Source organism: Salmo salar, chromosome ssa13, assembly GCF_905237065.1.
Source record: "Salmo salar chromosome ssa13, Ssal_v3.1, whole genome shotgun sequence".
NCBI classification, from domain to species: Eukaryota; Metazoa; Chordata; class Actinopteri; order Salmoniformes; family Salmonidae; genus Salmo; species Salmo salar.
This window is the reverse complement of record NC_059454.1, coordinates 59,835,062-59,860,345: the sequence shown is the minus strand read 5'-3', so window position 1 is coordinate 59,860,345 and position 25,284 is coordinate 59,835,062. Positions and strand designations below refer to the sequence as shown.

The 25,284-nt window shown below is 43.3% G+C and overlaps 1 protein-coding gene across 1 annotated transcript in view; it reads left to right on the top strand.

Moving 5' to 3' along the window:
- LOC106567522 (follistatin-related protein 4) overlaps positions 1-25,284 on the top strand; it is a 218,173-nt gene that overhangs the window by 97,387 nt on the left and 95,502 nt on the right. The window contains exon 4 of the mRNA XM_014136869.2: positions 4,146-4,388. Coding sequence (XP_013992344.1) covers positions 4,146-4,388 — 243 coding nt within the window. The remainder of the gene's footprint in view (positions 1-4,145; positions 4,389-25,284) is intronic.

Genomic DNA, 25,284 nt, shown 5'->3' with positions numbered 1-25,284 from the left:
TGTGTGCAATCTAAGTGTCACATGATCTCAGTATATATATATGTTTATACACTGCTCAAAAAAATAAAGGGAACACTTAAACAACACAATGTAACTCCAAGTCAATCACACTTCTGTGAAATCAAACTGTCCACTTAGGAAGCAACACTGATTGACAATACATTTCACATGCTGTTGTGCAAATGGAATAGACAACAGGTGGAAATTATAGGCAATAAGTAAGACACCCCCAATAAAGGAGTGGTTCTGCAGGTGGTAACCACAGACCACTTCTCAGTTCCTATGCTTCCTGGCTGATGTTTTGGTCACTTTTGAATGCTGGCGGTGCTTTCACTCTAGTGGTAGCATGAGACGGAGTCTACAACCCACACAAGTGGCTCAGGTAGTGCAGCTCATCCAGGATGGCACATCAATGCGAGCTGTGGCAAGAAGGTTTGCTGTGTCTGTCAGCGTAGTGTCCAGAGCATGGAGGCACTACCAGGAGACAGGCCAGTACATCAGGAGATGTGGAGGAGGCCGTAGGAAGGCAACAACCCAGCAGCAGGACCTCTACCTCCACCTTTGTGCAAGGAGGAGCAGGAGAAGCACTGCCAGAGCCCTGCAAAATGACCTCCAGCAGGCCACAAATGTGCATGTGTCTGCTCAAACGGTCAGAAACAGACTCCATGAGGGTGGTATGAGGGCCCGACGTCCACAGGTGGGGGTTGTGCTTACAGCCCAACACCGTGCAGGACGTTTGGCATTTGCCAGAGAACACCAAGATTGGCAAATTCGCCACTGGCGCTCTGTGCTCTTCACAGATGAAAGCAGGTTCACACTGAGCACGTGACAGACGTGACAGAGCCTGGAGACGCCGTGGAGAACGTTCTGCTGCCTGCAACATCCTCCAGCATGACCGGTTTGGCGGTGGGTCAGTCATGGTGTGGGGTGGCATTTCTTTGGGGGGCCGCACAGCCCTCCATGTGCTCGCCAGAGGTAGCCTGACTGCCATTAGGTACCGAGATGAGATCCTTAGACCCCTTGTGAGACCATATTCTGGTGCGGTTGGCCCTGGGTTCCTTCTAATGCAAGACAATGCTAGACCTCATGTGGCTGGAGTGTGTCAGCAGTTCCTGCAAGAGGAAGGCATTGATGCTATGGACTGGCCCGCCCGTTCCCCAGACCTGAATCCAATTGAGCACATCTGGGACATCATGTCTCGCTCCATCCACCAACGCCACGTTGCACCACAGACTGTCCAGGAGTTGGCGGATGCTTTAGTCCAGGTCTGGGAGGAGATCCCTCAGGAGACCATCCGCCACCTCATCAGGAGCATGCCCAGGCGTTGTAGGGAGGTCATACAGGCACGTGGAGGCCACACACACTACTGAGCCTCATTTTGACTTGTTTTAAGGACATTACATCAAAGTTGGATCAGCCTGTAGTGTGGTTTTACACTTTAGTTTTGAGTGTGACTCCAAATCCAAACCTCCATGGGTTGATAAATTGGATTTCCATTTATTATTTTTGTGTGATTTTGTTGTCAGAACATTCAACTATGTAAAGAAAAAAGTATTTAATAAGATTATTTCTTTCATTCAGATCTAGGATGTGTTGTTTAAGTGTTCCCTTTATTTTTTTGAGCAGTATATATATATATATATATACAAGTTCTGAAAGGCCTCAGAGTCTGCAACTCCACTAAGCACGGGGCACCACCAAGCAAGCGGAACCATGAAGATCAAGGCGCTCTCCAAACAGGTCAGGGACAAAGTTGTGGAGAAGTACAGATCAGGGTTGGGTTATAAAAAAAATATCAGAAACTTTGAACATCCCACGGAGCACCATTAAATCCATTATTACAAATGGAAAGAATATTGCACCACAACAAACCTGCCAAGTGAGGGCCACCCACCAAAACTCACAGACCAGGCAAGGAGGGCATTAATCAGAGAGGCAACAAAGAGACCAAAGATAACCCTGAAGGAGCTACAAAGCTCCACAGAGGAGATTGGAGTATCTGTCCATAGGACCACTTTAAGCCGTACACCCACAGAGCTGGACTTTACAAAAGAGTGGCCAGAAAAAAACATTGCTTAAAGAAAAAAATAAGCAAACACGTTTGGTGTTTGCCAAACGGCACGTGGGAGACTCCCCAAACATATGGAAGAAGGTACTCTGGTCAGATGAAACTAAAATTGAGCTTTTTGGCCATCAAGGAAAACACTATGTCTAGTGCAAACCCAACACCTCTCATCACCCTGAGAACACCATCCCCATAGTGAAGCATGGTGGTGGCAGCATCATGCTGTGGAGATGTTTTTCATCAGCAGGGACTGGGAAACTGGTCAGAATTGAAGGAATGATGGCGCTAAACACAGGGAAATTCTTTAGGGAAACCTGTTTCAGTCTTCAAGAGATTTGAGCTTGGGGCGGAGGTTCACCTTTCAGCAGGACAATGACCCTAAGCATACTGCTGAAGCAACACTTGAGTGGTTTAAGGGAAAACATTTAAATGTCTTGGAATGTCCTAGTCAAAGCCCAGACCTCAATCCAATTGAGAATCTGTGGTATGACTTAAAGATTGCCGTACACCAGCGGAACCCATCCAACTTGAAGGAGCTGGAGCAGTTTTGCCTTGAAGAATGGACAAAAATCCCAGTGGCTAGATGTGCCAAGCTTATGGAGACATACCCCAAGAGACTTGCAGGTGTAATTGCGGCAAAAGGTGGCTCTACAAAGTATTGACTTTGGGTGGGGGGGGTGAATACTTTCGCAAGCCACTGTAACCATCATAACTATTAATCCAAAATTAGAATGTTCCGGCTGGAAAGGGGATGGGTTTGTTATCATGCTAAGTAGTTGCTAATTAGCTATTAGATTGAGATGATGAGATTTGAAAGCGCAACCTTTGGGTTGCTAGACGTTCACGTTATATGCCTACCCATCCACGCCAACCAACCACCCTACTTAAGTAACCTTCTGTCTTATGTAAACATACCAAACATAACATATTATACTCATTTGAGTGTACCCGATTGACATTTACTATGTTACATCTAGTCTATGACTATGCTCCCCAGCCTATAGCTGCTAATCCAGACCAGCTACTCTCTCTCTCCCAGCAGTGCTGCTATCTCCAGCACAGCCCCCCTCTCTCCCCCCAGCCATGCTGCTAAAACCAATCCAGTTCCCCTCTCTCCCCCAGCCTAGCTCCTAACCTCAATCTAGCGGCCACCTATACTCCAAACCCAGCCCCCATAAATCCCAGCTGAGATCTCTCCAGGAGTGGTCCCTTCTAGGGCCTGGTGCCTAGCAAGATCAATCCAAGGTGGAGTGGCTGCAAGTCTCAGCAGCTTTTTCCCTGCTTTAAATGCAAATAGATTGAATCAGAAGGGAGTGGGAGGATCTCCATGGTGAGGGGTTCAGGACTGACAGGTGCTAGGAAGGACATGTAAGGAAGGGTAAGGTACAATCTCTGTTGATCTCACAGAAAGTTTAAGTGTGTTTGTGTGTGTGTGTGGAATATTGGGTCACATTTTATTTGGATAGTCTAGATTTTCCATCTGTAGATGCTCTACAGATGGTTGTACTATCTGTTGATAAGCAACTGCTTGCTAAGGTTAGCGTTAGAATAAGGGTTAGGGTTATAGCTAGGGTTAAGGTTAGTTGATAGATGAAATGTTACTGATAGTCTTTAGAGCATGAGTCCACCTGGATGGAAAATCACAATTATTTTTATAAAAACAATATGCCTTCACAAAATCTTAATAAAAACAATATGACATTTCAGAGTTTCCTTTAGGAAAAATTGGCACCTGACAACATGACAGGAAAGATTTTAATTTACCTGACATTTGAGAAATGTAATGGACATCCATATACACTCAGAGACAACCTGGCGCAACCAGCGCCTTCAATAAACAAGGTGTTTTTTTTCTCACTTTCCTTTTAGAAAGCAGACAACAGGTGTTCAAAGTGATTAATATTCTGACCAACACAACCTATCCAAACATCCTTCCTATCTTTTCTTACTGGATCGTCTTAGTATGATAGTCTACTGGCATTTTACCAACCTTGGGTTTCTTTTTGAATGTTTATTCCAGGTTGTCTCTGTTTCTTCCAACCTAAACTCTGGTTTCTCTCTCTCTCTGTGTTTCTTCCAGTCCACTCTGGGTCAAACGGAGGGCCATGCAAGAGGACAAACTGTGGGAGGGGCCGCCAGTGTGTGCTGCTGGAGTCGACGGGCCGGGCAGAGTGTGTGTGCCAGGAGAAGTGTCGACCCACCTTTGTGCCGGTGTGCGGCTCCGATGGAAGGTTCTACGAGAACCACTGTGAGGTGTACCGCACCGCCTGCCTGCAGAAGAGACGGATCTACGTGGTGCACAGCAAGGACTGCTTCTTCAAAGGTAGAACCACATCTCCACACTGTGTTGATGTTATTAATGGAAATCTTGTTATTTGGAAATGCTGATGTTCTGATACCAAACAAGTCAAATTGCAAAGATACCTTTTTGTTTAATGAATCAAAGGAACTCTAAAACCCAAAGCTGGGAGACAATCATATCCACAAACTGAGACTGCGAGTCACAAACAAAATATTCTCTAGAAGTTGTGCTAATTATGTCAGTTGAGGACACATAATTCCTCCCTAAATTACAAACAAAAACGGTGAGGGCTGACTAGAATTTATGACTGGAATTTTCGTTCAATAGAGACAGAGTCAAACAAATGGGGCATTAAAGAAATGAAAGAGGGAAATCATTTGCGCAACATTCATAATGTTGTCTGTGTCCTGGCACTCAGGGCTATGGCACAGGGTCAAGATTGTCCTGGGAACCGTATCAATTCACTGACAGATGGGGCCTCGTTTTACGGAAGCAGTCTCTGAGGTTATATTCAGCTTATACATGCTTTTATACTCTATTAGGGTTTATTTCAAGTAATTCATTGAGAACATTTCTAAAACTGAACAAAGCCCACTAAATCATTAACAATGGTAATGTAAGCCAAATGGTAGACTTGTACATTGGAAATGTTCTTGAAGTTAATGTTAAGTTGTCATATGTAATTCAAAGTATTGCATAAGCATCCCAGTAATATCTGACAAAAACACATTTTCTGTCAAACCTAAACAGTAGTATCTGCAATTTCAGTTTGCTGACAGCTTCAATTCATAACATATTACCACAGATTACAAATACTGCATCGATAATCATTGGACTCCCAGTCCCTTCCCTCCTGAACGAATGTGCAATTCAACCAAAACGCCTACTTTATCAACAATGCAGACCACCCACTCCATCACTGCTTCGACCCCCTGCCATCAGGTCCTAGCTACAGGTCGGTAAAGGGCCACTCTACTTACGGCCTGTTAATACTGTTCACTGCTTTCCATACAAAGCAAAGTATACATGGGATGATGAAGGCTGTGTCATGCTGTTTACAACTTCTTGTGGTGAAAGGAATTTCCTCTTGAATACCAATAAGTAGCATTCATTCAGTCCTTACCAGCTACAAAAATGTGTTCATGACTCTGGCTGAGGGGGCAACATCCCTCTTTACTCTTAAGTTAATGTCCAGTGTTGACTGGGACAGTTATATGCAGTAATTATTGGCCTTATGCTGATATAAATAGAAGTGAGTAGCAGTGTACAGCACATCGTTTACAGTGGTGTCATTCGATGCTGGGACCGGGCTAGTTAAGAGAGGTGCTTATGCATGAGCAGTGAATGTGTAGAAATGCTCTGTCATTTCACATTAGAGCGCCAGAGATCCCAGGCAGACACTGCCATGCATGCTTAATCCAAATTAGGCAGGTGTTCAATCGCCACATTACACTTGATCACCATTTCACCGCAAGCCAGCGGGAACGGAAGACGCTCAAATGTCAGTGAAGTCGTATTTGTTTACCTTGCTGTGTAAAGAGTGGTGTGGGGGGGAATATTATAGAGTCTGCTGAATTAGGTAATGTATTTTAATACAGCATTATTACCTCAAATGGTCATTATCAAACTTTTACTACTGTTAAAAAATGATCAGTACTTAAACACACAGAAATAGACTCAGGTGTTTATTTGATGAATTACCATAAGATATTCAGCATGGGATTGAAGGGTTCAGTTGCAGACAGAAAACAGGGCAAAAATGTATTCCTCTATCAAATGATGACTGGAAACCAGCTGTCCTCCAATAACCTTTTTAAATGGTTGAGTATTATGCCCTTCGCAGCATTGATATTTGCAGGCAAAAAATATAAATAATATTTTGTCACAAATTAGCTGACGGGGGGGGGGGAAGTGTGTAAATAATCAAATCAAATTTTATTGGTCACATACACGTGTTTAGCAGATGTTATTTCGAGTGTAGCGAAATGCTTGTGCTTCTAGTTCCGACAGTGCAGAAATAACTAACAAGTAGTATCTAACAATTTTCCAACAATACCTAATACACACAACCTAGGTAAAGGAATGGAATAAGAATATATAAATATGTGGATGAGCAAAGCGGCATCGACTAAGATGCAATAGATAGTATAGAATACAGTATATACATAAGAGATGAGTCATGCAAGATATGTAAACATTATTAAAGTGACTAGTGTTCCATTTATTAAAGTGGACAATGATTTCAAGTCTGTATGCAGGCAGCAGCCTCTCTGTGATAGTGATGGCTATTTAACAGTCTGATGGCCTTGAGATAGAAGCTGTACTGACCTCACCTTCTGGAAGATAGCGGGATGAACAGGAAGTGGCTCTGGTGGTTGTTGTCCTTGATGATCGTTTTTGGCGTTCCTGTGACATCGGGTGCTGTAAGTGTCCTGGAGGGCAGGTAGTTTGCCCCCGGTGATGCGTTTTGCAGACCGCACCACCCTCTGGAGAGCTCTGCGGTTGCAGGCGGTGCAGTTGCCGTACCAAGCTGTGATACAGCCCGACAAGATGCTCTCAATTGTGCATCTGTAAAAGTTTGAGAGCTTTAGGCGACAAGCTACATTTCTTCAGCCTCCTGAGGTTGAAGAGGCGCTGTTGCACCTTCTTCACCACACTGTCTTTGTGGGTGGACCATTTCAGTTTTCAGTGATATGTATGCCGAGGAACTTAAAACTTTCCACCTTCTCCACTGCTGTCCGGTTGATGTGGATAGGGGGTGATTGGGGTGATGTGAGGTGATTAAATGTGGGGTGATTGGTTGAAATTAAAAGCCCTTTTTTTGTGCTGCGGTGATCGGTCAGTTTAGTAGCAGAATCGCAAAATCCTGGATGGACTGATTATGGACAAGATTAGTTAGGGAGAAGAGGATTGGAATGACAGTCCCTTGTCTATAGAAAACTATACCAAACCCACGTGTAGCTTTACCATAGCTTTCCTTATGGATGGAGAAAAGGTGGAGAAGGAGGTATAGGAAAAAGCTTAAGGGCTTCCCCCCTTACCACCTTATTCTGCTGTTCCCCCCCACACAGAAATACTCTTTCAACCCTTTTTCAACCCATTTTTGATGTCAATAGGAAGAGATTGCAGCCTGCAATCTACTCAATAGTATTGATGTAAGCCTTTGGCTGTTGGTTCATGGCCTGCGACAAGCTGGAGATACGATTGTGGAGGGCTCTAGAAATGCCTATGGAATCCTGGCTAAGGCTTTTGTTCAATTCCGTTGTGACTTTACTTGAGTATGTCAACGAAAACTGTAGCTGATGGGAATACAATAAATCATCAGCAATCTCCTTTCCCTCCAAATACGTCCAGGCACACTAAACACCTGTGAGCACACGCAGACACCAGACTACCCACAGAGCCATTACACAATTAAAAAACTGGTCGGCAAACTACCCTATAGCATAAACCCTTTGCTTGTTTTGAAATTGATACAAACAAGATAACAACTTTGTTTTCCCTTGTCTTCACTTCTGATTAACATCGAACAACATCCCGGGTCAGGCCCATTTCCTGATCTATCCTTTGATTAAAACAACACTCGCTAAAACACTCCAAACAGAGCTAATATAACTACCATGGCTGATTATTCTAGAACACTCCAAACATAACTAACATGGCTAATTATTTGAATAGCTTTCATCTCCTGACTGACTGCAAAGTGGCAAGCTGAGCACAACAAAGCACAGCATGTTCTCCTGCAGCCCAGTGGGAGGTCTCTGAAGCTGCTAGGCTGACCGACAGAGTGCTTGTTCACATTTAGCCAGCCCAATCCGATGCTCGCAGGACTTCCAATGCAGACGGAGAGACGTTACAACTAACCCACAGGGTGTGACCCAAAAATGCACCATCCTCCCTACATTGATATGGGCCCTGGTCAAAAGTAGTGCACTACATAGGGAATAGGGTGCTATTTTGGTCCCCAGATATAAACTGTAGATTGCATTTAAAAATGACTCACCCAGGGTCAGGCCGAATTTAGAGACAAGCAATTGAGGGGTCATCGCCGCTCCCCGCGATTCCTGATAATGATCAATCGGACACGTCACATGTCCGACAAATTAGGGCAGCCGGCGTTGGATGGAAGTTAAACTTCTCCTCCTCTGTTCATCTTCTCTCAGTCCTGGAGCTTTCAGTATCTGAATGCTCTTATCGTTCCGCTTAGTTTGATGTCTGGCTGTGGTTATTGCATTAGCCATCAAAGCTGCTTTTTTCACTGTACCCTGTGCCCAGAGTGTGGACACTCTTTCCTTCAGTGTCTGTCTTATTGACCGCTGATCTTTGGCCCCTTGTGTCTGAGGCCATTAGCTGAGTTACAGAAACACTTGGCTTTGGAGGAGGAGATAGGTTTCAGGCACTGTTCACGCCCTGTAAACCTCAGCCAGCCACTTGCAGGGCCACCCGGGTTCACAGCGGGAAGTAGAGGTCTAAAATACTCCTTATACTGTACACAGCCATTAATGTACATGATGCTGAAAAACTTTGAAGTATATGGCTAAAATGCACATTACTATACTCAGTGGTGACCCGTCCTTCAGGGCAGAGCCCCACCTGTTTTAAGCTCCACATGTTTTGCAAATAATAAATAAAATGAAATATATATACATATATATATATATATATATATTTATTAAAGTTTTTTTGGGGGGGGGGCTTGCCTGTTTTGCATGTTATTTTGGCATGAATACGTGTCACATATCAGTTTGCAAACAATGTAAAAAAAAAATATATATATATCATTGAGTTAATAAAGCTGCACACAAACAGGCAGCTCCAAAATGCAAGTGTTTCAACCTAGCTCAGTCCTTTCTGTGGTGGTGGGGCAGGCCAGCAGAAAATAGGAGCATTGCACCGTGATTGGCTCAGTATTCTGTCACTCATGGGGACACTAGACTTTAGTAAGGGTAGACATCAAGAATGTGAGCCCTTTGGGTGCTGCCATAGAGTTACATTAGAAGTGCACTTCCAAGAAGGTTCAAGGACGTCAAATCACGTCGAATCACGTTCTATCTACAGTAGCTTTGATTGGACTGATCATGTCAACATCATACTTTCAAAATCTTAGCTAGCAGTCATCATCATAAATCAAGTAGACAATCTACTGGCAAATCATTTTAAATCCTCCTCATATGAAGATAAATTATAGATAAAACGTATCGGTGCACATTGACCATTGGACATAAACATCACACAACAAGTTGGAAATCGCAAATTCAACACTGACTTGTTTGGAATTAATCGGTGACAGTGGCTAACCGCAAGCATTGCAACTGGGAAGTCAGACTGGGAAAATACGTTTTGAACGGTCATCCAACTCGGAATTGTAAATCTTTTTTTTTGATGACAAAATTTGCCAATGAAGGACCGCCGCGCACAACAAGGTGAGTCCATAAATGTCTTATATGCTGCTGCATAAATGATGTAATATGCCAGGGAGATATGGCTAGCCATAAATATTATTGCACTATGGGCCCCTCATCAAAAGTAGTGCACTACATAGGGAGCAGAGTGCTATTTGGGACGTACACAATGTCATTCACTGCGAAGTCTATGTGATGTGACTTACAAATATTAAGCTAACCATGCCACTGATGTTGTAAAGTTGTGTAGGGCACGTCCAACTGCCTGAGAAAGTTCCATCCCTACTTATTCTTAATCAGGGCCGGACTGTTAAGTGTTTTGCTAGCCAGGTGTGATGTGGCCATGCCCCAGGCCTCCCTTGACAGCACTTTATTTGTTACAGTTTTGTTATTAACGAGCCTTCTAACAATTCCCATCCTTCTCAGTTCTCCTCTGAACACCTCCAGTCCCCCACGGACACGTGCCCACCTCCTCTGAAAACCTCGTCACGAACACATGCCCACCTCATTAAGTTGATTCCTCCCCACAGATTCATTATGTGAAAGTAGTATTTTCTGTGTGAAAATGGTTGCCCTGTCCCAGATAGAAATGTCCCCAGCTCCTCCATTAGTGGAGTGCCTCATAAACATCACTCTCCCCTATGAAAATAGAAAGGTCTTTTGACTGCTGTACATGCTGGTGAACATTCGCGTATACTGTGACTAGAGAGCCATTACAGCCCAGTGGTCCCTGCCTGCTCCGTTCCCAGCCTCAGATATCTTAATCTCTCCTCTGCGTATGCTGCCGTAGATGGAGAACGGAATGCGCTTACAGTCACCATTTAGACAAAATGACTGTGCTGTGGCATTGTAGTGTTATGGGTCAACATGGACGTCTTGGGACAGCTTTGCAGTACATGGTGCTTTTAAGGCTATAAGAGCCTGCTTTTATGGGACATTGTGCCATCTTTCTGTTTGTAACATCAATGGTTTTTCAATACATTTGAATATATGTAGCTACTTTTTAAGTTAATACCTGCAGTCAACCTGTGCAATACATTAGGAGATAAAGCATATTGCATTCTTCATTTCACCTGTCACATTATTTTACATTATGAAGCTTACCGTAATTCTCCAGAACAGTTGAGCCAGTCACATGTTTGTTTTGTAAATAGCACAACAGGAGAAAAAGCAGGAGCTTTTATATCTATTGCGTTCTATTGGCAAGCCTCTGTTGTCCGGCACACATGAGGTGATGAAGTTATACTTGTATGCCATCAGACATCTTATAATGGCATCGTGCCAGAAGTCAAAGAGCTCTGGATGAGTTATCTGTACAGCTGACATTTTTTTCCTTGTGCTTCCTACTAGAGTCTTTTTCTCCTTCGTTCTTCTCCCATCTGCTCCTTGTTCAAATGCTGATCTTCCTTCAGAAAAGCATGCATCACAACTATGATCAGTTGCACAATTTATCTTGTTCACTTTCGCGTGTAAATGTCCAAACTCACCAAAAATGATATTTGGTATCTACTAGCTATGCTTGTATAACTTTATGAGCTGGATTTGCCTGTCTTTGCAATTAGTTCATCATCGTTTTCGCTCGTAAGCATTTAGCTTACAGCGTCTATGTGCTTTCGCTATTAGTTTGTGCTAATTTTGTTAACTTTCTGGGAATAGAGTTTTTAGCGCCCCCTTGTGTGCTATGCCATTAATACCGTAAATCCCGGGATGAGAGAAGGACTGTATGATGATATTACATTTGGATATTTACATTTACATTTAAGTCATTTAGCAGACGCTCTTATCCAGAGCGACTTACAAATTGGTGCATTCACCTTATGATATCCAGTGGAACAACCACTTTACAATAGTGCATCTAAATCTTTTAAGGGGGGGGGGGGGTTAGAAGGATTACTTTATCCTATCCTAGGTATTCCTTAAAGAGGTGGGGTTTCAGGTGTCTCCGGAAGGTGGTGATTGACTCCGCTGTCCTGGCGTCGTGAGGGAGCTTGTTCCACCATTGGGGTGCCAGAGCAGCGAACAGTTTTGACTGGGCTGAGCGGGAACTGTGCTTCCTCAGAGGTAGGGGGGCCAGCAGGCCAGAGGTGGATGAACGCAGTGCCCTTGTTTGGGTGTAGGGCCTGATATTGCCCAAGCCTAATGCTAAAACCCCTCTCAGTGGCTGCGAGGCAGTCAGCCCACATACTGTTCACACCAGACCCAGTCTTGTGTCCCAAATAGCATCATGTTCCCTTTATAGTGCACTACTTCTGACCCGAACCATGTGGGCTAGTAGTGCATTATACAGGCAATAGGGTGCATTTTGGAACACATCCCTGGTGTTTTCCCCTGGCGTCTCCCTGAAACAGGCTGCCACTGGTTCCCCTCATGCCAAGACCCTGGAGCTCTGGAGCCATCCTTCTTGCCCTCTCTCCCTCAAAGATCTGTTCATCCTTGTCTGTCACTCCATACACATGCCCTCACTATCAGTGGGAAAAACAAATGTGTGTGCTATGAGTGTGCTATGTATTCATGGTTAAGATACTGGTATCGCTCGTCTGCTTTGCTTTTTCATTCAACTCTCCTTTGCTTTCAATTGCCTGTTGGCCTTCATATACGCCGCTGTAATTGAAATTGGAGATATGTATGGTAAACTGAAAAACAGTAATGTTCTGAATTCAATCTCTTTCAGTGTGAATGTAATAATGCCTTCCTATTTCTGCCAGCACAGAAGAGATTTCTAATGTGTCATAGATCAGGCGTATTTAATTGAAACTAATGTGCTTTTTGCGATGTCAAAGTACCCCAAGTTTTAACCCCATAAGTAGTGTGTACATTGTAGTTTTATTTGTTCAATCTCTCTCTCTCTCTCTCTTTCTCACTAAGTCATAGTGACTATCTATTCCTCTCCTCTGCTGGTTGCATTTAAACAGTAAGGTGTTTTTCTGTTTTACTCTATCTCCATGCACATGCTTTACAGCTTTTCATAATGCACTTCTTTACAAGTTCTTGGCAAACACCTCAGAACAAGCTAGAAGTGACAAATTAATTCATTTGGCCCATCCCCTTCATTTTAATGGCAGTATAAAAACAAATGGCAGCTAAAGCTGCTGGGCACAACTTTGAAAACGTCGCTTAATAACCCCCTAGAGTGGAGAGACTCACGAACGTAATGGGGAGACTCTCACGAATACAACGGTGTTCTCCGTTTTGCTCTACAACCCCCCACAATAATATTGGGACTCATCTAAAGTCGGTACAGCAGATCTGCCAACTTCTGTCTGTAGCGTGCAAACAGTTTGGGCTACACACTAATAATACTCTCATGAACACGTTCTGTACATGTTGGATGTTTTGCACTAGGCCTCACAAGACTTGTCTGAAGGTCCCCAGGTACCAGTTTTAAAAAAATGAATGGAAGTACAGTACCAAAAAAGTGTTAAATAAATCTAAATATATTTTATATTTTAGATTCTTCAAAGTAGCCACCCTTTGCCTTGATTACAGCTTTGCGCACTCTTGGCATTCTCTCAACCAGCTTCGCCTGGAATGCTTTTCCAACAGTCTTGAAGGAGTTCCCACATATGCTGAGCACTTTTTGGCTGCTTTTCCTTCACTCTGCGGTCCAACTCATCCAAACGCATCTCAAGTGGGTTGAGATCAGCTGATTGTGGAGGCCAGGTCATCTGATGCAGCACTCCACCACTCTCCTTCTTGGTCAAATAGCCCTTACACAGCCTGGAGGTGTGTTGGGTCATTTTCTTGTTGAAAAACAAATGATAGTCCCACTAAGAGTAGACCAGATGAGATGGTGTATCGCTGCAGAATGCTGTGGTAACCATGCTGGTTAAGTGTGCCTTGAATTCTAAATAAATCATCACAGTGTCACCAGCAAAGCATCCCCACAACATCACACCTCTTCCTCCATCCTTCATGGTGGGAACCACACATGCGGAGATCATCCATCTCACATCTCACAAAAATACGGCGGTTGGAACCAAACATCTCAAATTTGGCTTCAGACCAAAGGACACATTTCCACCGGTCTAATGTCCATTGTATGCGTTTCTTGGCCCAAGCAAGTCTCTTATTCTTATTTGTGTCCTTTAGTTATGGTTTCTTTGCAGCAATTCAAACATGAAGTTCCTGATTCACGCTGTCTCCTCTGAACAGTTGATGTTGAGATGTGTCTGAAATTTTCCAGATTGACTGATCTTCATGGCTTAAAGTAATGATATACTGTCATTTCTCTTTGCTTTTTTGAGCCGTTCTTTCCATAATACAGTATGGACTTGCTCTTTTACCTAAAAGAGCTACCTTCTGTATACCAACGCTACTTTTTTATAACACAACTGATTGGCTCAAATGCGTTATGAAGGAAAGAAATTCCACAAATTGACTTTTAACAAGGCACACCTGTTAATTGAAATGCATTCCAGGTGACTACTTCATGAAGCTGGTTGAGATAATGCCAAGAGTGTGCAAAGCTGTCATCAAGGCAAAGGGTGGCTACTTTGAAGAATCTCAAATATAAAATATATTTTCATTTTTTTAACACTTTATTGGTTACTATATGATTCCATATGTGCTATTTCATAGTTTTGATGTCTTCACTATTATTCTGCGATGTAGAAAATAGTGAAAATAAAGAAACACCCTTGAATGAGTAGGTCTGTCCAAACTTTCGACTGGTACTGTATATATTAACAGTGTTTAGTGCCAACAATAAGAGGTTAAATATATGTTAAAACAAGTAGAAATGTTTCCTGATTTTATATCGCTCAGATATAGGACAGACACTTCAGAACAAAGTCCCCCCAAAAATCTAAAGGAACTATCTGTTTTTCCATGTAGTGAATGTGTTATTCAATGTTTTTGTAAATATGCAGTATGCAGTAAGTATATATGCAGTAAGGCCAAATAAACTTTTTCATAAACAATGTATTGTAAATAATATATTTTTTTGATACTTCAAGGGTTCTTAAAATGTCAAATAAAATAGCAAAATGATATTTGATATAACCCTTTTTAAACATATAGCTTACTGGAATATGACATTCCTGTCAGGCCCTCCATTCAATTATGAGCAGAGGGTAAAAAAAGTATTATTGTCTCTCAACTCAGTTGTGTTGTAGACTGCAATCTGGTAATGCAGTCACTGTGTGCCAGCATCCCTTATATTAGTGAGTAACTTATTTTATCAGCAGCGGAAATACCCTTCTCCTCTCTCTCCTTCTCTCTCTCTCTCATCTCTCTCTCTCACTCTCCCAATGATGTGTAGACAGGTATTTTAGCAACTCTGTCAAGCTTCCCTCGACATTTCCTAGTCTGTGTGAAATTGTTTCAGAGCTTAACTAAAATGAGAACCAGGGAAATTAGAAACATTAGCTACAGGCAAAGTGACCTGAGGTAGATTTGTATATACCTTCAGAAAGTATTCACACCCCTTGACTTTTTCCACATTTTGTTGTGTTATAGCCTGAATTTAAAATGGATTCAATTGCGATGTTTTTATCACTGGCCTGCACACAATAACCCATCATGTCAACGTGGAATTGTGTTTTTCAAAATGTTTACAAATTAATACAAAAATAAAAGCTGAAATGTCTTGAGTCAAGTATTCAACCCCTTTGTTATGGCAAGCCTAAATAAGTTAAGAAGTAAAGATTTGCTTAACAAGTCACATAATAAGTTGCATGGGCTAACTCTGTGTGCAGTAATATTGTTTAAAATAATTTTTGAATGACTACCTCATCTCTGTAACCCATCCATACTATTATATGTAAGGTCCCTCAGCCGAGCAGTGAATTTCAAACACAGATTCAACCACAAAAACCAGGGAGGTTTTCCAATGCCTCGTAATGAAGGGCACCTATTGGTAGATGGGTGAAGAAGAAAAAAAGCTGACATTGAATATCCCTTTGAGCATGGTAAAGTAATTCATTATGTTTTTGATGTTACATCCAATCACTACAAAGATTCAGGCGTCCTTCCTAACTCAGTTGCCGGAGAGGAAGGAGAAGGCTCAGGGATTTCACCATGAGGCCAATGGTAACTTTAAAAAAGTTACAGAGTATAATGGCTGTGATATGAGAACTGAAGAAGGATAAACAACATTGTAGTTACTCCACAACACTAACCTAAATCACAGAGTGAAAACAAGAAAGTCTTTATAGAATAAAAATATTCCAAAACATAAATCCTGTTTGCAATAAGGCACTAAAGTAATACTGCAAAAACTGTGACAAAGCAATTACCTTTTTCCCTGAATAGAAAGTGTTATGTTTGGGGCAAATCCAATACAACACATTACTGCGTAACACTCTCTATAGTTTATTGAGAGTTATATTGTTATATATGTTTTATTTTAAGGATATTGGTGGTGGCATCATGTTATGGGCATGCTTGTAACCATTAAGGACTGGGGAGTTTTTCAGGATAAGACAATAATCTAAAACACAAGGTCAAATCTTCACCGGAGTTGCTTACCAGGAAGAGAGTGAATGTTCCTGAGTGGCTGAGTTACAGGTATTACTTAAATCTACTACAATATCTATGGCAAGACCTGAAAATGGTTGTCTAGCAACAGTCAGCAACCAATTTCACAGAGAGTGAATTTTTTTCAAAAGAAAAATGGGAAAATGTTGCACAATCCAGGTGTGTATTCTTCGAGACTTACCAGGAAAGACTCACAGTTGTAATCGCTGCCAAATGTGAGTCTAACATGCATTGACTCAAGGGGGGGTGGTCAGCGACTCAGGGGGAGGAGGTCAGCCTACAGGGAGGAGGTCAGTGACCTAGCAGTGTGATGCTGGGACAACAACCTCTCCCTCAATCTCAGTAAGACCAAGGAGCTGATCGTGGACTACAGGAAACGAGCGGCCAGCACGGTCTCAACCACATCTACAAGGCTGCAGTGGAGCGGGTTCGAGAGCTTCAAGTTCCTCAGGGGTCCAAATCACTAAGGACTTAAATGGTCGGTGCACAGTCGTGAAAAAGGCGCGACAACACCTCTTCCCACTCAGGAGGTTGGCATAGGCCCTCAAATCCTCAAAGTTATACAGCTGCACCAATTAGAGCATCTTGACTGGCTGCATCACTGCTTGGTATGGCAACAGTAACGCCATCGATGGCGCTACAGAGCAGTGGCGGTCAGTGACGTTTATAATGAGGGGGGACACTTTTTTTCATGAGCATGGCATTATTTTTATGACAGCATGTTGATTGACTGTCATTCATATTCCATTCACCCAGTTCAATGTAACAGTGGTAGGTTTAGGCTACTAAACCCTGTCTTTCAAAGATAATTCATAAAAATCCAAATAACTTCACAGATCTTCATTGTAAAGGGTTTAAACACTGTTTCCCATGCTTGTTCAATGAAACATAAACAATTAATGAACATGCACCTGTGGAACGGTCGTTAAGACACTAACAGCTTACAAACGGTAGGCAATTAAGGTCACAGTTATGAAAACTTAGGACACTAAAGAGGCCTTTCTACTGACTCTGAAAAACACCAAAAGAAAGATGCCCAGGGTCCCTGCCCATCTGCGTGAACGTGCCTTAGGCATGCAAGGAGGCATGAGGAATGCAGATGTGGCCAGGGCAATAAATTGCAATGTCCGTACTGTGAGACGCCTAAGACAGCGCTACAGGGAGACGGGACGGGCAGCTGATCGTCCTCACAGTGGCAGACCACGTGTAACAACCCCTGCACAGGATTGGTACATCCGAACATCACACCCGCGGGACAGGTACAGGATGGCAACAACAACTCCCCTAGTTACACCAGGAACACACAATCCCTCCATCAGTGCTCAGACTGTCCGCAATAGGCTGAGAGAGGCTGGATTGAGGGCTTGTAGGCCTGTTGTAAGGCAGGTCCTCACCAGACATCACCGGCAACAACGTCGCCTATGGGCAGAAACCTACCGTCGCTGGACCAGACAGGACTGGCAAAAAGTGCTCTTCACTGACGAGTCGTGGTTTTGTCTCACCAAGAGTGATGGTCGCATTCGCGTTTATCGTCGAAGGAATGAGCGTTACACCAAGGCCTGTACTCTAGAGCGGGATCGATTTGGAGGTGGAGGGTCCATCATGGTCTGGGGCGGTGTGTCACAGCATCATCAGACTGAGGTTGTTGTCATTGCAGGCAATCTCAACACTGTGCGTGACAGGGAAGGCATCCTCCTCCCTCATGTGATACTCTTCCTGCAGGCTTATCCTGACATGACCCTCCAGCATGACAATGCCACCAGCCTTACTGCTCGTTCTGTGCGTGATTTCCTGCTGGACAGGAATGTCAGTGTTCTGCCATGGCCAGTGAAGAGCCCGGATCTCAATCCCATTGAGCACGTCTGGGACCTGTTGGATCGAAGGGTGAGGTCTAGGTTCGTTCCCCCCAGAAATGTCCTGGATCTTGCAGGTGCCTTGGTGGAAGAGTGGGGTAACATCTCACAGCAAGAACTGGCAAATCTGGTGCAGTCCATGAGGAGGAGATGCACTGCAGTACTTAATGCAACTGGTGGCCACACCAGATACTGACTGCTACTTTTGATTTTCACCCCCCCTTTGTTCAGGGACACATTATTCAATTTCTGTTAGTCACATGTCTGTGGAACTTGTTCTGTTTATGTCTCAGTTGTTGAATCTTGTTATGTTCATACAAATATTTACACGTTAACTTTGCTGAAAATAAACGCAGTTGACAGTGAGAGGACGTTTCTTTTTTGCTGAGTTTACATGATACTCAAATTTTCTTTATACCCATGATGATGTTGCTACAACCTAGCCTATGAATGAAAGTTTACAACGTAAGTGCACACAGGTCGAGAGAAATTTGAGATGACAGACAGTGACTCATTTAATGCTGCTTTGCACACTATTGCCTGCATCTTGCTTGTCTGGAGTGTAATCATTAGTCCAACAGTTGCAAATGAGAATGTAGACAAATTAGGGTATTTTTTCCCTGTTTCATTTGCTTCCGTTTAAGAAAGATTTTTCAACAGAATCGACAGAATGAATAGACCCTTTATGATGGATAAATACAGTTCACTTTCATAGCAGCCACGTTGCATTCCTTCTCACCTCTTTGCACTCTCCTCTTACCTTTTCCCTTTGTATGTCGACTTCAATGAACAACCCATTAGCTGTATGTGACCAGGCGAAAAAACCTTTCCAAGCCAAATCATGTCATAGCAGTTATTTATTACGCTTTGGATGCAACATCTAGTCACTACAAAGATACAGGAGTCCTTCCTATCTCAGTTGCCGAAGAGGAAGGAAACCATTTAGGGATTTCACCATGAGGTGAATGGTAACTTTAAAACAGTTGCAGAGTTTAATGGCTGTGATAGGAGAAAACTGAGGATGGATCAACAACATTGTAGTTACACCAATATATAACAAAAATTGTGGAGTGAAAAGAAGAAAGTCTTAAAAAAAAAAAAAATATTCCAGAACATGCATGCTGTTTGCAATAAGGAACTAAAGTAATGATCTGTATACAAAGTGTTATGTTTGAGGCAAATCTACCACAACACATCACTGAGTACCAATCTTCATATTTTCAAGCATGGTGGTGGCTGCATTATGTTATGGATTATGCTCGTCATCAGTAAGGACTAGGCAGTAAGAAACCGGATTGAGCTAAGCACAGGCAAAATCCTAAAGGAATACCTGGGTCAGTCTGCTTTCCATCAGACACTGGAAGACAAATTCAACTTTCAGCAGGACAACAACCTAAGACTCAAGGACAAATATACACTGGAGTTGCTTACCAAGACAACATTGAATGTTCCTGAGTGGTCTCGTTAGCTTTTCAAGCCGCTTTAAGTCAAAACTCTATGGTAAGACGTGAAAATGGTTGTCTATCAATGACATTCAACTTGACAGAGCTTGAAGAGTTTAAAGAAGAATAATGGTCAATTATTGTACAATCCAGGTGTGCAAAGCTCTTAGAGACTTACCAAGAAGACTCACAGTTGTAATTGCTGCTAAAGGTGATTCTAACATATATTGACTCTGGGGATTGAATACTTTTTTAAGTGTTCAAATTTTTCTTCCACTTTGACATAATATTATTTTGTGTAGATTGTTGAAAAAATGTGTTACAACAAAATGTGGAAAAAGTCAAAGGGTGTGAATACTTTCTGAAGGCACGGTATATGCCTCATCACAATTCTATCTCGGAGATCTACGGACAGTTCCTTGGATATGATATAGTTTTTGCTCTGTCATGCACTGTCAATTGTGGGACCTTATATAGACAGGTGTGTTTCTTTCTAAATCAGGTCCAAACAATTGAATTGGCCACAGGTGGACTCCAATCAAGTTGTAGTGACGGCTCAAGGATGATCAAAGGAAATGGGATGCACCTGAGCTCAATTTGGAGTGTCATAGTAAAAGGGTGTGAATACTTACGTAAATTATATATTTCTGTATTTAAATATCAATACATGTGCAAACATTTCTAAAAACATGTTTTCACTTTGTCATTATGGGGTATTGTGTGTAGATCGGTGAGAAAAAAACATATATTAATCAATTTTGAATTTAGGCTGTTACACAACAAAATGTGGATAAGTCAAGGGGTATGAATAATTTTTGAAGGCACTGTAACCTTTTGAATGATGCCACACATTCATTGTGTAAGTTTTGTAATCAGAACTTCTTTAAGGACAAAGCTAGACTACACAAAGCCTTTTCCACTCTATCACTCTGCCTCAACCTCCTCATCCCATTGTTATCATTGACTCATCTGTTTTTTTTACAACAATCCTATAAGGCTCTTTACAAAATTGTCTTAGCTAAAAAAAAATAACAAATGTTATGCCATTGTGCCCCCACGCGCATTATCTCTATGGGTGTCAAGTTTAATTATACTTGATCATCCTCAAAGTTAGAAGTAAAATTGGGAACATGCAGGGCTGTTTCACGACCCAGTTCTCCTCTATCCCTGACCTTGCAGACTTGGATAAATACACACATGGCCATCCTGTGAAATGTGATCTGTCAGATTAAATATTTCCACTCTGCCTGCGCTGAGATGTGTGACCACGGGGCAGAGCTTTAGATTGGCAACTGAACCAATACAATCACTGGATTTCTCAGAGGTAACCCTGTATTGCCCCAGGTGTCTGCAGCCTGCATCCCCAAAGTCCAGTTCCTCAACTCATATGTTGAGGGTTATCAGCAACAGCAGAATGAATCCCTAATCCCTAAAACTGAGCTCTGATTTCATCTTTAAACTTTAAGCATCTAACTTTTTGAATACAACAAATACTGGTGCTCTACTATCTGGTGAAGGTCCGATATCTATGCTGTACGTTATTATGTCCATGTATAATAAAACCAGCTTCACGTTTCATAAGATGTTTTTATTCAACTTGAATGGAGGCATCACAAAGACAAATTACCGATTGTATGGCTAATGATGTTCACTGTTGTGGATACCAAAAACTGCTGTATGAAATGACTGCCTAGTAAACAGTGTTCATGATATTTTTATTTTGTTATAAGTACAGTAGTACACTTTTAATAAAGCCTAGAACAAAGGTATGTGGACACCTGCTCGTCAAACATCTCACTCCAAAATTAGGGGCATTAATATGGAGTTGGTCCCCCCTTTGCTGCTATAACAGCCTCCACTCTTCTGGGAAGGCTTTCCACTAGATGTTGGAACATTGCTGCAGGGGAATTGCTTCGTCTGCAGAATCGTCTAAAATGCAATTTTATACTGTAGCATTAAGATTTCCCTTCACTGGAACCAAGGGGCCTAGCCCGAACCATGAAAAACAACGCCAGACCATTATTCCTCCTTCACCAAACTTTACAGCTGGCACGATGCATTGGGCAGGTAGCGTTCTCCTAGCATCCGCCAAACCAACATTCATCTGTTGGACTGCCAGAGGGTGAAGCATGATTCATCACTCTAGAGAATGTGTTTCCACTGCTCTAGAGTCCAATGGCGGCGAGCTTTACACCACTCCAGCCGACGCTTTGCATTGCACATGGTGACCTTAGGCTTGTGTGTGGATGCTAGGCCATGGAAACCCATTTCATGATGCTCCTGACGAACAGTAAAACAGGTGTGAAAGAACCACAGACAAAACAAACGGAAAAGGAAAAAGGGATCGGTGATGACTAGTAGGCCGGCGACACCGACCGCCGAGCGCCGCCCAAACAGGGAGAGGAACCACCTTTGGTGGAAGTCGTGACAGTACCCCAAGTCGTGACAGTACCCCATCCCGCAGCGCGCCAATGCCGGCCTCGAGGACGACCCGGAGGACGAGGCGCAGGGCGATCCGGATGGAGGCGGTGAAACTCCCTCAGCATAGATGGGTCTAATACGTCCTCCACCGGCACCTAGCATCTCTCCTCTGGGCCGTACCCCTCCCAATCCACGAGGTACTGAAGGCCCCTCACCCGACGCCTCGAGTCCAGTATGGACCGAACTGCATACGCTGGGGCTCCCTCGATGTCTAGCTTCTTGAAGTGGACCAGCCATCACCGGTCTGAGGAGAGACACATGAAACGAGGGGTTAATACGGTAATAAGGGGGAGCAGTAACCTATAACACACCTCGTTTATTCTCCTCAGGACTTTAATTGGCCCTACAAACCGCGGACCCAGCTTCCGGCAGGGCAGGCGGAGGGGCAGGTTTCGGGTCGAGAGCCAGACCCGGTCCCCCGGTGCGAACACCGGGGCCTCGCTGCGGTGGCGGTCAGCGCTTGCCTTCTGCCGCCCTTCGGCCCATTTAAGGTCCCCGTGGACGGCCTCCCAGGTCTCCCTCGAGCGCCTCACCCAATCGTCCACCACAGGAACCTCGGTCTGGCTCTGATGCCATGGTGCCAGGACCGGCTGATAACCCAACACGCACTGGAAGGGCGACAGGTTCGTAGAGGAGTGGCGGAGTGAGTTCTGGGCCATCTCTGCCCATGGGATGAATTTTGCCCACTCCCCTGGCCGGTCCTGGCAATACGACCGCAGAAACCTACCCACATCCTGGTTCACTCTCTCCACCTGCCCATTACTCTCGGGGTGAAAACCCGAGGTAAGGCTGACCGAGACCCCCAGACATTCCATGAACGCCCTCCACACCCTGGACGTGAACTGGGGACCCCGATCAGAAACTATGTCCTCAGGCACCCCGTAGTGCCGGAAGACATGAGTAAACAAGGCCTCCGCAGTCTGTAGGGCCATAGGGAGACCGGGCAAAGGGAGGAGACGACAGAACCAACAGCATCGCCTTGGCCTATACGTTCTCTCCCAGACTCGAGAATAGAACATTTGGAGTGTAGCATAACTTAACCAGTCCATCCAGTACGCATAACAATACAGTCCACACTTACTAGAATTTTGTGTTTTTCTGCCATGTGTAATATGCGGTAGGCTATGTATTGTATAAGGGCACAATCATTATCTTAATTCAGTTTTTTTTTCTGGCTAGCCGAGATCCTACATTTAGCAGTGTTAACCTCATGGTTCGCCTGAGAACACTTCAGTAGGAAGTCAGGGATCTCGTTGTGCTGAGGAGAGCTTCAGTGAGTGCAGTCTCTTCCACAAGAAAGAGGCGAGAGTGACCAGTATGTGGGCGAGTAGTGCCTTATAATGAGGAAAGGGGCTAACCTCATTCGCCACTCGACCTGTCTGTCTTCAACATATGATGTGTGATTGGTTCTTTGAGCCCAGTGAACCTCCGAGCAAATCCCAATGTGAGACATTGAAATGAGTATTTGAAATAGAACTGATTACAGTTAGTTGTTTTGTAATCAGATTAAATGTAACTGATTACATGTAATCATTTTCTCCCCAACCCTGTCCCTGGACCAATTACTAACTTTTCAGTCTTGCAAGGTAACTTTAGAGTGCAGAACACAATGAGCGGGGTTTGATAATAAATGGTTATACATTTGCCTGACCATGATTTGCTGCTGTGACAATGTTTTGTCATAGAAAAGATTTAAGACAATTTGGTTAACTTCCTGAATTGACTCAATTGAAAATAATTTGCTGCTCCTCTGTCTCTGTCTAGTCCCATAGTTCCTCTGGAGTGTCAGGCCTTGGGAGATGGAATTCTAATATCCTCCTCTGGGAGGAGTGACATTTTCCTGTTTGTTTCCATCCCCGCAAAATGATCAAGAAAGCAAAATAAGCACTAATATGGAGTGACTCTGTGGGCTTTGCTCTCATTAGGGTGGGCGAGCCAGCCGTGTATTTCTAGCGGCAGAGACTTTCCATTACGTCAGCGAAGTATATCACTGAGTATTGAGACAGTTTGAGACCTAATCCAGAGCCACAGAGGGAGTTGGGACTAGCCTTGGGGATTATCAGCGCATGTTATTGTTTTCATGCTCCCACATAATTTCCACAGAGATGTACCTAAGAGGTGGAACATTGCTGACCTTTTTGTTAATCACTCTCCATGCATGGTGTGTTGATGTGCAGTAACACTCTGTTTACCGAGCCATAGGACACTGTATGAAAACACGTGGGGTGACTTGGCACACAGTGCAGCCTCTTAGTAATCAGATACATTGTGGTGTTACCAAATGCATTAGCCTCCACCGTTCTTGAAATGAATTACTCACTTCAAGTAGGAGGTAAATTAAGGTGGCTGGTATTACTAAGGTTGCAAAGCTACCGGTAATTTACCAAAGTTATCAGAATCTTTTAGTAATTTTGGTAATGTCAAGGCTGTTGGTAACTGGTGAAAGGAGTCAGGCGCAGGAGAGCTGAGATGCATGGACAAGGTTTAATATAAGATAACACCAGTATAAACACAATACTATGGTGTGGGAAAAATACCGGTACCACAAAATAAAAGGGCATAATAACAAAACCCGGCAACAATAATACCAGCCGTCAGATACAGCCTTCACAATAAAACAAACACGCACACAAACATGGGGGAAACAGAGGGTTAAATAATGAACATGTAATTGGGGAATAGAAACCAGGTGTGTAGAAAACAAAGACAAAACAAATGAAAAGTGGACCGGCGATGGCTAGAAAGCTGGTGACGTCGACCGCCGAACGCCGCCCGAACAAGGAGAGGGACCGACTTCGGCGGAAGTCGTGACAGGTAATTAACAGAACATCTATGGCAATCCATCGTAACTTTGGTAATTTATACTTGAATACATTTTTTTAATGTTTTCAAATATGCAGTGGTTCCCAAACTTTTTATAGTCCCGTACCCCTTCAAACATTCAACCTCCAACTGCGTACCCCTACTTCAAGTCTCAGAGCGAGTGACGTCACCGATTGAAACGCTATTAGCGCGCACCACCGCTAACTAACTAGCCATTTCACATCGGTTACACTAGCACCAGGGTCAGCGTACTCTCAAATGTTGTTTTTTACCATCATTGTAAGCCTACCACAACATTTATTAAACATATGTAAGTATGAGTGTGAGTTTTTGTCACAACCAGGCTCGTGGGAAGTGACAAAGTGCTCTTATAGGACCAAAGCACAAATAATAATAAAATAATGATCAATAATTTTGCTCTTTATTTAGCCATCTTACA